Genomic DNA, 17,644 nt, shown 5'->3' on the forward strand with positions numbered 1-17,644 from the left:
TTGCTCTGAATTCCCTTGAGAAAAATATATCCTATTCTAATTTAATAAATTATTAAGTCACTGCAGATGTGTGTATCACAGTAGAAGGGAGTAAAGCATCCAGTTGATTGCACCTCACAGCAATAAAACCCAGAGACGAGGGTTTACGTCCCAAATGGCACCCTAATCCCTATACAGTGCACTACTTTTGACCAGAGTCTTATGGGGCCTGGTCAAAAGTAGTGCACTGAATACGGACTAGGGTACCATTTGGAACTTACACTTGGTATCGCTGGCTTCAGATACCAGGTATTCTGGTTTCCTGATTACATATCCAGTTTCAGCAAGCACCATGGAAAGTGATGTCATCTTTTCCCTCAATCAGCTGCTAAGAATGAGTGCCATTTGGGGACTAGGGGAAATAGCAGAGGGGAAAATCCAGTAGTTCTGATTGTTCTTCAGATCTTAGTGTTGAACTCCGTACATGATACAAAGAAGGAGATTTGATCTGATTCTTTCATTCACTCATTGGTTGGTTGAAAGACAGACACAGATCCACACAGTATGTTTTAATTTGGTATAGGTGTGTTAACAGTCTTCCGAGTACATTTTGTTGAGCTCTTCTACACCACCGTCAGATAAAAGGATGACTATAATGTGTATGGGTATCTACAACCCTCTAGTGGCAAGAATGTCAATTTCTGCTTCTCTCCCATCTCGTCTCAATGGCCCGTATTCATTAAGTATCTCATGGGTATACGTGCTGATCTACAATAGGTTCAGTTTTGCCTTTTAGATCCGAATAAAATAACATTAAATGGACAAGGGGGGGGGGGACCTGATCCTACTGTAGATCTGAGACACTTTGTGAATACGGGCCATTATGTCCTTGTCACAACCCATGTAATCAACACGCTCATCAACAAGCAACTGATGGTGTGACATTAATAGCACATTTTAGACACTGTACGTCATACATTCAAACACTGTCCCTTGAGTGATACAAGACAGAACCATCGATTCAAGACAGGTAAAACATGATCAAATCCATACAAAACAAGGGGAAATATATATATATATATTTTTACATTGTGCTTTTATGGCATCACTTAAAGGTCCAACGGTGACGTTTTTCTATCAATATCAAATCATTTCTGGGTAACAATTAAGTACTTTATTGTAATTGATTTCCATTAAAATGGGCAAAAACATATTTCTCAAGCAATCATTTTATCTAGGACTGTCTGGGTGTGGTCTGAGTGGGGATGGGAAAACGGACAACTAGCTGTTATTGGCAGAGAGGTTTGGAACTCTCTTTGTTATTGGTCTATTAACCAATTTACCGCATTGGTGATGTCACCATGGAAAGACGAAACTCCTGCCCATGCTAACGTGCTGATTAAAAGGTCCAGTGTAGATTCTATTTTCAACCAGCAACTATCAGGAAATAATACTGATTTTTTTAAAATCACACTCATTTTTTTACCGTGTTTGATTTTTACAGTGTTTTTCACACAATGTTTTTTACAGTGTTCATTTCATCAGCTGTTGTACATTATGATACAAAAGACAGGATAAACTGAATTTTGACTGCACTGGACCTTTAAAACCCTGGTCCTGGTGATTGAGTTTCTCTCCAATTTAGGTAAGAAAGATATTCACTTGAAGGTGTGTGTGTGTGTGTGTGTGTGTGTGTGTGTGTGTGTGTGTGTGTGTGTGTGTGTGTGTGTGTGTGTGTGTGTGTGTGTGTGTGTGTGTGTGTGTGTGTGTGTGTGTGTGTGTGTGTGTGTGTGTGTGTGTGTGTGTGTGTGTGTGCGTGTGTGTGTTTAGAGAGGAGGGCAATATGGTCCATTGAAGCGTGGGGAACAGCAAGCTGTCTGAGGCCTGTTATCTGGAAGGATTAAATAGGTTGAGATTCAGGTCATTGGCCAATGAGGATCGGCTTAACCAACACAATCACCATCAACACTCATAAACATAACCAAAGCATTGTTGCCTTGGAGCCATCAAAAGATGATGCTTCGTTCAGGGTTAGGTGTCCAGAATCTAGTCAAGTCAATTAATCAGGGATAACAGCACATTTTGTCAAATTTGGCAGATTTCCAGTACTGCACAGAACCATAAAATTTTCTGTATTTCTAAATTCAGTGCTGTTCCCAATGCTTGTCATTTTCCTCTTTATATCTTTTCAGATATCACTTGGGTTAGAGCTATTACCAATGCTTGTCATTTTCCTCTTTATATATTTTCAGATATCACTTGGGTTAGAGCTATTACCAATGCTTGTCATTTTCCTCTTTATATCTTTTCAGATATCACTTGGGTTAGAGCTATTACCAATGCTTGTCATTTTCCTCTTTATATCTTTTCAGATATCACTTGGGTTAGAGCTATTACCAATGCTTGTCATTTTCCTCTTTATATCTTTTCAGATATCACTTGGGTTAGAGCTATTACCAATGCTTGTCATTTTCCTCTTTATATATTTTCAGATATCACTTGGGTTAGAGCTATTACTAATGCGTAATAGCAATACGATGCTGTTGTTTTTTTCTCTCCATTTCACAAAACCTTGAACCAAACCATTTCACAAAACCTTGAACCAAACCATTTCACAAAACCTTGAAAGGGGATGACCAGCAACATCAGTAGGGCAGACAAATCTCAAAGCAAACAAATAAAAATGATCCAACGATATTATCAAGAAACATAACCACACGAACAAAATGGACAATAGTGACAACAAAAATGTGCAATAAGTGAAAATGTAGCAAAATGTCTTTAAATAAACAGGAGTCAAGGATCGATGATTACATCACTGCCCGTGTGATAAAGGAAGCTGTGGTCAAACTCAATGCAAAGGGCAGATAAGATCCCATAGCCAATCGGATACAGGGAAAAAGTTTGACCGGTATTATTTTGTTGTGTGCCTTCTTTTCCAAGTGTCTAGATTCTGGAATGTCCATTAAGGCCAAATCTGTAGTACATGTCTTAGTGTTTAATAGTAATTTCAATGAACTATGCCCGTTGATTATTGAAGAATATAACTTTTGCGAGCTGCTTAATTTTATTTTTGTGAGCTCACTACAGCTGACTTCACCTATCTTAACCCAAATCTAAAGTAAAATTACCCCATTGTTCATGTTTTTGAACGTTCCATTTGAGCATTTGTTTGTAACAATGTACAGCTTCAAAATATATTTAAAACCATCATGTCGATCTCATGGACTGTCAGACCATAACCCCATGAATATAGGAGTGGTCACATTTAGCTACCCCCCCCCTTTAAATGGCTTCAACACCCTCCTAGATATAGCTGTGCTGCTTGTTGTCCTGGCCCTTTCTAGCGTGAGCTTTGATCTTTGTGTCAGTTGCCCTGTCTAGATGTGTCCTTTTTGTCTATGTCTCTTGTTTTTATGTAGAGATTGTTTTTTTAAATGAAATGTGCGTTATAAATTCAATGTATTATTATTTTAAAACAGACTCCAGATTGTGGCTTTAATGTCCATAGCTCATTAACACTCATTGCCAACATTGGTCCATTGGCATGAGGATGTTAGTTCTATTCGCTACTATAAAGGCCTTCTTTCTAAGTCAATATACATTATGGAACCACTATACCATCATAGATCCTCTGAATGAAGGGTGCCATGTAAACAAACAGCAGAAAGTAGGATGTTAATCACAGTGGCTGGGGAATGAATCAGGTGGCTTTTAATATTCCCTTCTACCCGGCAACACTTTCTTGTGACCAGATCACACCAGAATCAGCCCTTCCTGGGTTTCTTTCTCCCTTCTGTTCATTGAAGCACAACCAGATCTTGCCTAGGGCTTGCCTTGGTCTCCTTCTCAAAGTTTGTTTTAAAAAAAGAGGCTGGGTGGAATGGATTGGTTGGATCAGTATTAGAAAAGAGAAGAAGAAGGAAAGAAAGGATGCCATTTGGGACACAGACGAAGAGTTTAGAGTTTGTATGTGAACTCAGGAGAGAAATCTTTCCACTGACTCCAGTAGCTCTGAAGAACAGCTCCGCAGGCCCACCAGCAGTTCTCCCTCCCCGTGACTCATCATGGCTCCCTGCTTCTCCACTAAGGACAAGTTGTCATCTGACATTAAGCTGCTCTCCGACGTTGGGCTGATGATGATTTGCGGGATACTGGAGATGTGAGAAAGCTGGGCTCGTAAACTAGGAGAGTCCAAGGTGCTCCTGCGCTCGCTGCCGCTTTCGCTCTCTGTCGTCTCTCCTCCATTGGTTAGCTGGACACTCTGGCTCCTCTTCGATAAGGCCAGCAGGGGGACGGCTGCCATGCAGACGGAGCCAGACACTACTTCGTGTTCACTGGCGCTCATAGACTTCTTCAGTGCGTGGCTGGGCTGAAACACAGATACATGAGTAGAGCATGGTCATGACAACAGTAAATACAGGGCTGAGGTTTCATGTGTGGCTCAGTTGGTAAAGCATGGTGCTTGCAACACTAGGGTTGTGGGTTTGATTCCCGCTGGGGCCACCCATATGAGGAAAAAAAATATATGTACTACTATATTTGGATAAAATGTTTTCTAAACGGCATAAAGGCACCATAATGTCCACCAATCAAGTAGTACAATTCAGATCAATGTGTGGACACAACATGATGTTCAATGAGGAGAAATACCAAACCAATGGCAAAATAAAAGGCAAACAACACCGCAAGTATCTTGCGGTGCTCTCTCACCTTCTCTGCAGCACAAATAATCTTGGTCTTGCAACATTTGTCTTTGGGCATTTGAAAGGACGAGATGCTTCTGAAGGAGGCGTGGTGACGCTCTGGAGGATCCAGCACCACATCTCCAAACACCTGTAGTCAGGAACCATATATGGATTTAGTTCTACTTTTTTCTCTCTCAACTTTTGACAAGAAAAAACCTGAGGGAGCCATAATCTTCAAAAAGCAAAAGAGGATTCTTCTGAGATGCCTGTGAGGGTAGCAGTGGGGTCGAGCCAAGAAAAGACCCACATGGCACAATGCCTTGTCTAGGATCAGTGCTTATATTAGACAACATTTAATTTGTTTCACCTACAGCAACAGAATAATAATAAACAGTGTCCTCCCTCCTTAAACTGCAGTGTTTAAACATTGACCCTGTGTGCTCTATTTTGGTCTAAATTTAAATTACCCCATTGTTTATGTTTTTTGGGTCCATCTGAACATTTGTTTGTAACAATGTAGAGCTTCAAAATATATATAAAAAATGTCCATGTCAATCTCATATGGTTGTTGAATGCCAGTAGTTTACAGTGAAGTTCTGCCGTAGGGAATGATAATATTGATAATGATAATGTTGACCTGAAGTCAAACCTACGCCATTGATCTTACTTTAGCTCCAGGGTGAAGTTTCCCCTAGGTACAGATCTAGGATCAGCTTCCCCTCCCACAATCATAACCTTAACCATTCATGGGGGGAAATGCACAACTGACCCAGCTTCAGCCTACACCTTACCATACTGGAGGAGATGGAGGATGTGGCGCAGAAATGGTTCCTAGAGACGGACGACTGCCTGCTGATAGTGGAATCTCGGAAGGATGACTCGCTGTTGAAGTCCTTCTTGCCTTTTCTCGGTGACAGACATCTCAAACAAGGTACCTTCTCTGCCAATGTGGCCCTGTAGATGACATGGAGGACCAAAAAACATTTGAAACACGTATTTTTTTTTTTTTTTTACAGTTGCAAAGTGAATTTTCCTAGTCAGGGTTGATAAAACACATCTATTCAGTCATTTGTTTGCTTATTTATTAATTCATTCATTCATTCATTGGATGTTCATAACACACAGTAGTTTACCTGTACTTTGTGTGTATAATGGCATAAATAAAAGGGTTGTAGATGGTAGAGGCTTTTGCTATAACTGCAGGTACGGCTTTGGAGTACGGTGATAGAATGTTGGCGTGTCTGAAAAGACAGAAGACAAGTAAGTAATCTCTCCATTATCCAGTAACGAAGGCAGTGTAATGGTTAGGATTATCCAAAACATCTATCAACAGCTGGACCAGGGTTTATGTACCTTCCAGTACAGATGGAGAGACATATTTAAATGTTATATAACGAAGCCTCTGTCTCAGTAGTAATGGGAAAAACACATGGCTAAAGATTTCATGACAATTTTATTCAATTAATGAAGAGAAGAGGTTAGTTACCTAGTTGTTGAATGTTTTTAATTTGAATCTTTCAATTTGATATATATTTTTTATTATTTTGGGGGGGGGGTATTTTAACTTTTTGGGGGTGACAGAGATATATTGGAAATGAGAGAGGTGACAGAGAGAGAGAGGGGGCGGTGGGGCTGGAATTCATTCCCAGGATTTGACATTCTTATAGAAACCAAGAAAATCCCCCACATTTTTGGAAACAAGAACAGAAATGTCAAGTTTGTTGGTAAATCTAATCTTGAAAAGTGCAGAATACCTCAGAATGATCTGAATGTAAAGCTAGTGAAAATAAAAATATCACTCAAGGCACACACGGTACATTCAGTAGCTCTAGAAATATATTACAGTATTGTTCTATGGACGTACACACAATAAACATCCAGCAGAGGCTACGCTAGTATCTTGGAAACCTGGACATTGCTACATTAGATGATGTCACAAATAATTACATATAGCCATTGTAGATATGCACTACCATTCAAACGTTTGGGGTCACTAAGAAACTTCCTTGTTTTTGAAAGAAAAGCCATTTTTATGTTCATTAAAATAACATCAATTTGGTCAGAAATATAGTGTTGACATTGTTAATGTTGTAAATAACTATTGTAGCTGGAAACGGCAGATTTTTTTATGGAATATCTACATAGGCGTACAGAGGCCCATTATCAGGAACCATCACTCCTGTGTTCCAATGGCACGTTGTGTTAGCTAATCCAAGTTTATAATTTTAAAAGGCTAACTGATCATTAGAAAACCATTTTGCAACTTTGTTAGCACAGCTGAAGACTGTTGTTCTGATTAAAGAAGCAATAAAACTGGCCTTCTTTAGACTAGTTGAGTATCTGGAACATCAACATTTGTGGGTTCGATTGCAGGCTCAAAATGGCCAGAAACAAAGACCTTACTTCTGAAACTCGTCAGTCTATTCTTGTTCTGAGAAATGAAAGCTATTCCATGCGAGAAATTGCCAAGAAACTGAAGATCTTGTACAACACTGTGTACTACTCCCTTCACAGAACAGCGCAAACTGTATTCTGTATACTTCTGGCCCTTCTTTGGACACTGTGTTAACAACCCTCCAGACGAGCTTCAATGCCATACAACTCTCCTTCCGTGGCCTCCAACTGCTCTTAAATACAAGTAAAACTAAATGCATGCTCTTCAACCGATCGCTGCCTGCACCTGCCCGCCCGTCCAGCATCACTACTCTGGACGGTTCTGACTTAGAACATGTGGACAACTACAAATACCTAGGTGTCTGGCTAGACTGTAAACTCTCATTCCAGACTCACATCAAACATCTCCAATCCAAAGTTAAATCTAGAATTGGCTTCCTATTTCGCAACAAAGTATCCTTCACTCATGCTGCCAAACATACCCTCGTAAAACTGACCATACTACAGATCCTCAACTTCGGCGATGTCATTTACAAAATAGCCTCCAACACTCTACTCAATAAATTAGATGCAGTCTATCACAGTGCCATCCGTTTTGTCACCAAAGCCCCATATACGACCCACCACTGCGACCTGTACTCTCTCGTTGGCTGGCATTCGCATCATACTCGTCCACAAACCCACTGGCTCCAGGTCATCTACAAGACCCTGCTAGATAAAGTCCCCCCTTATCTCAGCTCGCTGATCACCATAGCAGCACCCACCTGTAGCACGCGCTCCAGCAGGTGTATCTCTCTGGTCACCCCCAAAGCCAATTCCTCCTTTGGCCGCCTCTCCTTCCAGTTCTCTGCTGCCAATGACTGGAACGAACTACAAAAATCTCTGAAACTGGAAACACATCTCCCTCACTAGCTTTAAGCACCAGCTGTCAGAGCAGCTCACAGATTACTGCACCTGTACATAGCCCATCTATAATTTAGCCCAAACAACTACCTCTTCCCCTACTGTATTTATTTATTTATTTATTTTGCTCCTTTGCACCCCATTATTTATATTTCTACTTTGCACATTCTTCCACTGCAAATCTGCCATTCCAGTGTTTTACTTGCTATATTGTATTTACCTCGCCACCATGGTCTTTTTTTGCCTTTACCTCCCTTATCTCACCTCATTTGCTCAAATTGTATATAGACTTTTTCTACTGTATTATTGACTGTATGTTTGTTTTACTCCATGTGTAACTCTGTGTTGTTGTATGTGTCAAACTGCTTTGCGTTATCTTGGCCAGGTCGCAATTGTAAATGAGATCTTGTTCTCAACTTGCCTACCTGGTTAAATAAAGGTGAAATAAAAAATACAAAATAAAACTGTCTCTAACCAGAATAGAAAGAGGAGTGGGAGGCCCCGGTGCACAACTGAGCAAGAGGACAAATACATTAGAGTGTTCAGTTTGAGAAACAGATGCCTCACAAGTCCTCAACTGGCAGCTTCATTAAATAGTACCCACAAAACACCAGTCTCAACGTCGACAGTGAAGAGGCGACTCCGGGATGCTATGCTGGTTTTCTTTCAAAAACAAGGACATTTCTAATGACCCCAAACTTTTTGAACGGTAGTGTATATGTCAAATCAAATCAAATCAAATCAAATAAATCAAATTTGATTTGTCACATGCGCCCGAATACAAGTAAGCATTTCACCTTACCGTGAAATACTTACTTACAAGCCCTTAACCAACAATGCAAGTTCAAGAAATATAGTTAAGAAAATATTTACTAAATAAACTAAAGTAAAAAATTAAATAAAAAGCAACACAATAAAATAACAATAGCAAGGCTATGTACAGGGGCTACCGGTACCGAGTCAATGTGTGGGGGTATAGGTTAGTCGAGGTCACCCAAGCTTTTATATATTTTGTATATACTTACCCTGCCCAGGATATCATGGTGACGGTGGCATACGGCGACCAGGACAGCACATACACAACAATGACCACAAAGGCGATTTTGGCCAGCTTCCACTCATTCCTGATGCTCTTCTGCTGGATCAGTGTGCATTTCCTCACTTGTGTCCCCAAGTTCTCTACTTCCCTGCAGGAACAAACAGAGGAGCCTGTCTGTTAGGTGGAAACAATGACACAAAGGACAACCCACATGAAAAAAAATACTACAGTTTACTATAGAATACTACAGTACTTACTATAGAATTCTATAGTAAACTGTAGTATACTGTAGAATAATATACTACACACTGTAGTATCTCTCGATCAATTGTAGTACTTACTAGAGGATGTTGCATTCAAAGGAGGCTGGTGGGAGGAGCTATAGGAGGACGGGCTCATTGTATTGGCTGGAATATAATAGTTGGAACAGAGTCAAACATGTGGTTTCAGTATGTTTGATGTGTTTGATACTGTTCCATTGATTCCATTCCGGCCATTACAATGAGCCCATCCTCCTATAGCTCCTCCCACCAGCCGCCACTGGTTGTAGTATACCGTAAAATTCTATAGTAAATACAACAGTATCATCCGCAAAAAAAAACACTGTAGTAAATACTACAGTAACGTCAGCAAAAACACTACAGTCTGCAAAAACAGTCAAGTTTTTTAACGATAGTAATAGTACAAGTATTTAATTTGCATATACCCTGCCCATTCCCCTCCCCCAAGTTCCAAGTTGTGCCACCCATAAGTGAGAAACCTACATGCCAAGTATAGATCATACATTGTGTTCCCTGCAAGTATAGGAAAGAGCAGAACTATTGAATTATCTGTTCAGACCACAGGCTTACGTTTTGTAAAGGTTATGGACAATGTGCAATTAGTATTTGCCCAGTAGGTTCATTCTGTAGCTAGAGGATTCCTGATATCTCCAGGACTGACAAGTAAATTCTAATTTTTGTTCTTCATCTGTTGTTGTTTTGTGCTGTCTTTTTGCCAGCTGGGACCATCTACTAAAGTGCTGCCTGTCTTCCCAGTGTCCTACTTGGTGTGTGAACTGCTGAATGCTCATTAACTTGCAGATGATTGTTGACACACCAATCAGGATTAAGGGGCAGGGCAATTTGTGACTTGTTTTGGTAATCACTATATTGAAGGGGGAGTGGTTTCTCCTCTCCTAGGCAATCAGCAATTAGTGTTAGCACTTCAGTCTCCCCTGGTTTCTTAGCGCCAGCTGTAATCGGCGGTCTCGTCGGCAAAACTAAGACCGTCGCCAAAACAAAGACGGTTCTTCCGAGTTTTTCGAGGAAGGAAAGAGAGGAAGTCTCCACACCACTCTCTCACTTAAGTACATAGTAATTTTCTGATCTCATTTGGTCTTTTGTAGCTTTGGTAATTATGTGTGTGTTTTCTATACATGTTAACTCCTCTCCCTGTAGGCTTTCCAGATGCTCTCCACCCCCTGCCTGCAACCCTTCTGATATAGTGTACCCTGCGCACACAACCCATGTGGAATTCCGGGTCTCAACCTCCCAACGTCTGCTTTCGATTCATTTCTTTCCAACTCTTTCTTTCCCCTTCTTGCCTTTTTTGACCTCCCCCTTTCCCAATCCCCTCCAATTTACAAGGCAGGCAATACGCTTGACCTCATCTCTACTAGAGGCCGACAGCTCACTAATCCCACTCCAAGTCTCTGATCAGTACTCTCTTTACTGTCTCCATCTCCTCTGTGCCTTATTGCTTAATAAGGCCATGTTCATGAAAATAAAAAAACTGTCCTCCCTCATCTTAAACGGCACAGACCGCCACTGGCGTGGAAGGAGGTGAAGCAGCAATAGCTGGCATTTCCCTCCCTCGCTGACTGTCTCGAAGCATGGCATTTGATTGGCTACGGCGGGGCATTGCCGGAGTGTTTACATGACATACATGTAACCATGTTATGTAATATTGTCAATGTTTTTTTGTTGTTGTCAGGGTTTAAAGAACAAATAGACTCGGGATGTCCGCTGTAATATGGCCACGCTATGAGATGGATGCCCAGCACTGTGGACATCCTGATAATTCCTCCTGATTATAGTGATTGTCTATGGGATAGATTGTCTATGGGATGGATGCCCAGCACTGTGGACATCCTGATAATTCCTCCTGATTATAGTGATTGTCTATGGGATAGATTGTCTATGGGATGGATGCCCAGCACTGTGGACATCCTGATAATTCCTCCTGATTATAGTGATTGTCTATGGGATAGATTGTCTATGGGATGGATGCCCAGCACTGTGGACATCCTGATAATTCATCCTGATTATAGTGATTGTCTATGGGATAGATTGTCTATGGGATGGATGCCCAGCACTGTGGACATCCTGATAATTCATCCTGATTATAGTGATTGTCTATGGGATAGATTGTCTATAGGATGGATGCCCAGCACTGTGGACATCCTGATAATTCCTCCTGATTATAGTGATTGTCTATGGGATAGATTGTCTATGGGATGGATGCCCAGCACTGTGGACATCCTGATAATTCCTCCTGATTATAGTGATTGTCTATGGGATAGATTGTCTATGGGATGGATGCCCAGCACTGTGGACATCCTGATAATTCATCCTGATTATAGTGATTGTCTATGGGATAGATTGTCTATGGGATGGATGCCCAGCACTGCGGATATCCTGATAATTCATCCTGATTATAGTGATCGTCTATGATCCTAAAGTGTCCCGTGGCAAAACGGTTCCATGTTACAGTTACATTAGTATATATATTTTTAGCCTTCATTGAGGTGGATGTGGGTGGACATAATTTATGCTAGAATAACCATTGTGTAACCATTTGTAGTTACAGTATATGACACATAAGCTGACGTATTAGTTGTTTCGTTACTTATCTAATTACATATTCGTTATATGTCACAAAGCATGGCAAGGTTTAGGGACAGGTTCATGGTTAGGGTTAGGCTTATTGTCTTGGGTGGATGTAGGTGTCCCAGCCCGAGAGAGTGTGGCTTCTCAGTTATAATATGATGATTATAATATGATTAGTAGTATTACGCCACCCAAGAAACTGGCATAGTAGTCCCACCTGCTGGCAGTGCGGATGGCCAGGAACATGAAGAGGTAGCAGTAGAAGATGACTCCCAGTGGGATGAAGAAGGTAAAACAACACAGCATCATGGTGTAGCTCTGGTTGGCGTATGTGTATGTGACATAATCCCAAGTGCAGGAAGTCATGAGGCCCTCTGGAATATAGGAGCCTGTAAAGAGCCAATACAAAATACAAAAAAATACACAGTGTAAGTCCTGGCAGGTACTGGATGTCTTGGGTAGGATAGGGTAGGATAGGATAGGGTAGGGTAGGATAGGGTAGGGTAGGGTAGGATAGGATAGGGTAGGATAGGATAGGGTAGGGTAGAGTAGGATAGGATAGGGTAGGATAGGATAGGATAGGGTAGGATAGGGTAGGGTGGGATGGGATAGGGTAGGATAGGGTAGGATAGGGTAGGATAGGATAGGGTAGGATAGGGTAGGGTGGGATAGGATAGGGTAGGGTAGGATAGGGTAGGGTAGGATAGGATAGGATAGGATAGGGTAGGATAGGGTAGGGTAGGGTAGGGTAGGATAGGTTAGGGTAGGATAGGGTAGGATAGGATAGGGTAGGGTAGGATAGGGTAGGATAGGGTAGGATAGGATAGGGTAGGATAGGGTAGGATAGGGTAGGGTAGGGTAGGGTAGGGTAGGATAGGGTAGGGTAGGGTAGGATAGGATAGGGTAGGATAGGGTAGGATAGGGTAGGATAGGATAGGGTAGGATAGGGTAGGATAGGGTAGGATAGGGTAGGGTAGGGTAGGATAGGGTAGGATAGGATAGGGTAGGATAGGATAGGGTAGGGTAGGATAGGATAGGGTAGGATAGGATAGGATCGGGTAGGATAGGGTAGGATAGGATAGGGTAGGGTAGGGTAGGATAGGGTAGGGTAGGATAGGATAGGATAGGGTAGGGTAGGATAGGGTAGATGTTTAATTTAATGGGTTGGGCGCACCACAGCCCAAGAAGCATTTTAGTGGTTAAATGCTTTGCTCGAGATCACAACAGCAGAAATATTGATGCCAGCGACCCTCGATCCCGTCAGCCCGGCAATCATCACTTTTTACATTTACTCCTTAGCATATGAGGATGTGAATTTGAGTTGTTGGTGAAAGGACTTACTCCAGCCGACGAGTGGGGCAAAACTCCAGGCAAAAGAGTAGAGCCACACCATTAGTATTGCCAGGGTGGTCCGACGCCTTGACGACCGGCCAAGGGCCTTGAGGGGCTGGGTGATGACCAGATAGCGGTCAATGGAGATAGCCAACAGGTTGATCATGGAGGTGATGCCAAAGAGAGCCCCACAGAAGGCATACATTTTGCATCCTGCAGACACACAGTTCAAATGCAGGTCAAAACCAACAATGTTCAGAGATTCAGATTGTAACCGTCGATAGAAAAGGATCAATTCTCAAACATGAACAAATCGCAACAAAGGATGTTTTGTGTTCCTCTTCGGGAGTTTCCTTTCACCGTCCACCATGGTGGTTGAATACAATGGGCAACATTTCCGTAGTGCCCCAAAAAAATATTGTGCAAAGAAATACCATAAACCTCATAATCCTACAGTGAGATTTAATTTAAATAATTTTTCAACAATGTGCATTAATAGGAGACGATTATCTAACTAGAGTTTAGTAAACTGAACAATACGTAAATAGTAGCCTCTTTTTATAGCGCACATTGTTGAATAAAAGTTTATAATTATATCCAGCTGCTAGATTATAATGAGGTTTACGGTAAATTTTGCACAATTCTTTTGAACTATATGACAACCAATGTTTGGTGATGAGATGGTGCGGTGAAAAAAAGGAGAGAAAGGGGGATAATGACTTACCGTACTCGCCAAAAATCCACTCTTTATAGAGACAGTTAATGAAGAAGATGGGCGACTGTGTGAAAGCCATGAGGAAGTCGCTCACCGCCTGGTTCATGATGAAGTAGTTGGGCAGATTGCGCAGTTTCTTATTACTGTAACACAGGTAGGTGGGAATATATTATGCCAAACCACATTTCAAATCCACGAGCACACAAATGGCATAGGCCTATACAAGACTAAATTTTTTTAAAAGTGAGAATAGACATTGGTCTGAAGCTGAAAAAAGAAAGGAAATTCACATGAGATAAAGCAGCACCTCACCACAACGTCTCTCCCCTATTTGACCTAGATAGTTTGTGTGTATGTATTGATGTGTAGGCTACGTGTACCTTTAAAAAAAATCTTTGTAGTTCTGTCCTTGAGCTGTTCTTGTCTATTGATGTTCTGTATTATGTCATGTTTCATGTTTTGTGTGGACCCCAGGAAGAGTAACTGCTGCTTTTTCAACAGCTAATGGGAATCCTAATAAAATAACCAAATTAGGCTGTTTGACAAGGTTTGAATCCTACAATCTGCCTACACATATTTTGAAGTACAATACCGACGTAGCTACTGTAGTAGGTCAAAGCTGTGTGCTGAAAAACCTTGGTAGAGCATGGGTGGAATAGGCATTGTGGTGCTGGAAAACCTTGGTAGAGCATGGGTGGAATAGGCATTGTGGTGCTGGAAAACCTTGGTAGAGCATGGGTGGAATAGGCATTGTGGTCTTGACTTTCCTTTCTGTTTCGACTTCAGACCAATGCCTATTGTCACTTAAAATGTAGTTTTTTGTTTTTAATTTCCAAGGTGATTATGCAACATTATTAATACAACAGTATAATAAGGCATAACACAGCAATAAAAGTTAAGTAAAAGTACACAATAATGACAAATGGCAACAAAAATAATGTAGTTATTTGTATTTTAGTTAATATTAGCAGCTGATTTTCCAGAGGGAAGCAAAAAAAACAGAAACCCATTTCAGCCAATATGGAGTAAACTGGGAAAATATTCCCTGATCTCTATTAAGACAATCAAGAAAACTCCTGTAAAATACACACATAATCAACATGTACCCATTAACTATTTACATGAAAATGTACCTTGTAGTTTACTGAAAAAAGGCCTAGTACTGCATTACCTGTAAACAAAGGTGAGTTATCACTAAATATAAAATGTACAACCAAATGTACATTCATCAGATATAGTCAACTTTGTAACTACAATTCAGGGATGGCCACAATTGCTCTTGACAAGCTACAGGTTAATGCAGGCTTTTTTGTTCAAGCCCAGTTCATGGTCTCGATGATCAGCTGAGGTCTGGATGAACAGCTGAGGTCTGGATGAACAGCTGAGGTGGTAGAATCAGGTGTGGTAGCACTGGGTTTGAACAGAAAAGCGTGAATAACACTGTGGATCATCAAGAGCAACTCCTGATACAAACACTGCTACAAATGACAAACTGTTGAGAAACACCTGTTGAAAAACACCTGTAAAATACAGTCATTAGACAAGTGCCAAAAAATTATAGACATATTTGCAAATCTGAAACTGGATAAGTGTCTACATTCTTGAACACAAAACTTCAGCTACAGATGTCCTAAGTAATGCTGTACACAGCTGTCCAACTCCAGTAAAATAATTGTCTTCATTAATAAATGGCAGTAAACAGTAAATATGAAAACAGGTGGGAGTACTCACAGATTTGGAACAGAACATTCAATTTAACTATTGATAGTGTGCGAAGTACCATGAGCGTGCATTTGAATTGGCATAAGTTGTTTGTCAGTTCCACATGGGCCAGCTTGCATTTCTCTGTGACAGGCGCATGCCCTCAATCCGTCACTCTGACATAAAGCACAGTGTCCCTGGGCAGTACTGTAGGGATGGCGTGCATCTCGGGGATGAGAGCAATGACCCCTTTCTTCCTTGAGGATCTGAGAGCTGGTCTCTCCTTCGTTCTAGGAAGATGCACACAGTAAAACACACCACCACACTCACTGCCACTTGCCTGCCACTCCACGAACCCAAAGGTTATTTTAATAAATACAAATAAGCACTGTGTGTCAAAACTATACACTAAAGAGAGTGGTCAAAATGTACCACCCTTCAGGTCCGAAGGCAGTGACACTGACCGTTAAACTACGAACCGTGTTATAAACATGTCAACTTCGCACTCTATTTAACTGGACAATCTGGTGATGACAGAAAGCTTTCGTTGCACAATGTTTTTGTTGTTAATTCACTCAGTACTGTTTGAACGTTTATTATAAATGTTATAAAAACTTTTCCTCATCAACCTACACACAATAGCCCATAATGACAAAGTGACAACAGGGTTTTAGAAATTTGAGCAAATGTATATTAAAAAAATAAACAGAAATAACTTATTTACATAAGTATTCAAACCCTTTGCTATGAGACTCGAAATTGAGCTCAAGTGCATCCTGTTTCCATTGATCATCCTTGAGATGTTTTTACAACTGGATTGGAGTCCACCTGTGGTATATTCAATTGATTGGACATGATTTGGAAAGGCACACACCTGTCTATATAAGGTCCCACAGTTGACAGTGCATGTCAGAGCAAAAACCAAGCCATGAGGTTGAAGGCATTGTCCGTGGAGCTCAGAGATGGGATTGTGTCTACGCACAGACCTTGAGAAGGGTACAAAAACATTTATTCAGCATTGAAGGTCCCCAAGAACACAGTGGCCTCCGTCATCCTTAAATGGAAGAAGTGTGGAACCACCAAGACTCTTCCGAGAGCTGGCCGACCCGGCCAAACTGAGCAATCGGGAGAGAACGTACTTGGTCAGTGAGGTGACCAACAACCCTATTGTCACTCTGACAGAGTTCCAGAGTTCCTCTGTGGAGATGGGAGAACCTTCCAGAAGGACAATCATCTCTGCAGCACTCCTCCAAATCAGGCCTTTATGGTAGAGTGGCCAGATGAAAGCCACCAGGAAAAGGCACATGACAGCTGCTTGGAGTTTGCCATAAGGCACCTAAAGACTCTCAGACCATGAGAAACAAGATTCTCTGGTCTGATGAAACCATGATTGAACTCTTTGGTCTGAATGCCAAGCGTCACATCTGGAGGAAACCTGGCACCATCCCTACGGTGAAGCATGGTGGTGGCAGCATCATGCTGTGGGGATGTTTTTCAGCGGCAGGGACTGGGAGACTAGTCAGGATCAAAGGAAAGATGAGTGGAGCAAGATGAAAACCTGCTCCAGAGCGCTCAGGACCTCAGACTGGGGCGAAGGTTCACCTTCCAACAGGACAACAACCCTAAGCACACAACCAAGACAATGCAGGAGTGGCTTTGGGACAAGTCTCTGAATGTCCTTGAGTGGCCCAGCAAGAGCCCGGACTTGAACCCGATTGAACATCTCTGGCGAGACCTGAAAATAGCTGTGCAGCGACTCTCCCCATCCAACCTGACAGGTCTTGAGAGGCTCTGCAGAGAAGAATGGGAGAATCTCCCCAAATACAGGTCTGTCAAGCTTGTAGGGTCATACCCAAAAAGACTCAAGTCTGTAATCACTGCCAAAGGTGCTTCAACAAAGTACTGAGTAATGGGTCTGAATACTTATGTAAATGTGATATTTCAGTTGTTTATTTTTATTACATTAGGAAAAATGGCAAAACAATGGCTGTTTTTGCTTTGTCATTATGGGGTATTGTATGTA

General features: G+C 41.5%; 1 protein-coding gene across 1 annotated transcript in view; it reads right to left on the minus strand.

The window, feature by feature from the left end:
* Positions 1-564: 564 nt before the first annotated feature.
* The window catches only part of opn4xb (opsin 4xb), a 29,779-nt gene continuing 12,699 nt past the window's right edge, over positions 565-17,644 (minus strand). Inside the window, exons 2-9 of the mRNA XM_071404242.1 lie at positions 13,930-14,063; positions 13,215-13,418; positions 12,091-12,262; positions 8,990-9,151; positions 5,801-5,908; positions 5,459-5,621; positions 4,693-4,815; positions 565-4,351 (exon numbers count right to left, since the gene is read on the minus strand). Coding sequence (XP_071260343.1) covers positions 3,959-4,351; positions 4,693-4,815; positions 5,459-5,621; positions 5,801-5,908; positions 8,990-9,151; positions 12,091-12,262; positions 13,215-13,418; positions 13,930-14,063 — 1,459 coding nt within the window. The 3' untranslated portion in view covers positions 565-3,958. The remainder of the gene's footprint in view (positions 4,352-4,692; positions 4,816-5,458; positions 5,622-5,800; positions 5,909-8,989; positions 9,152-12,090; positions 12,263-13,214; positions 13,419-13,929; positions 14,064-17,644) is intronic.

The sequence above is a fragment of the Salvelinus alpinus genome, chromosome 5, assembly GCF_045679555.1.
Source record: "Salvelinus alpinus chromosome 5, SLU_Salpinus.1, whole genome shotgun sequence".
NCBI lineage: Eukaryota > Metazoa > Chordata > Actinopteri > Salmoniformes > Salmonidae > Salvelinus > Salvelinus alpinus.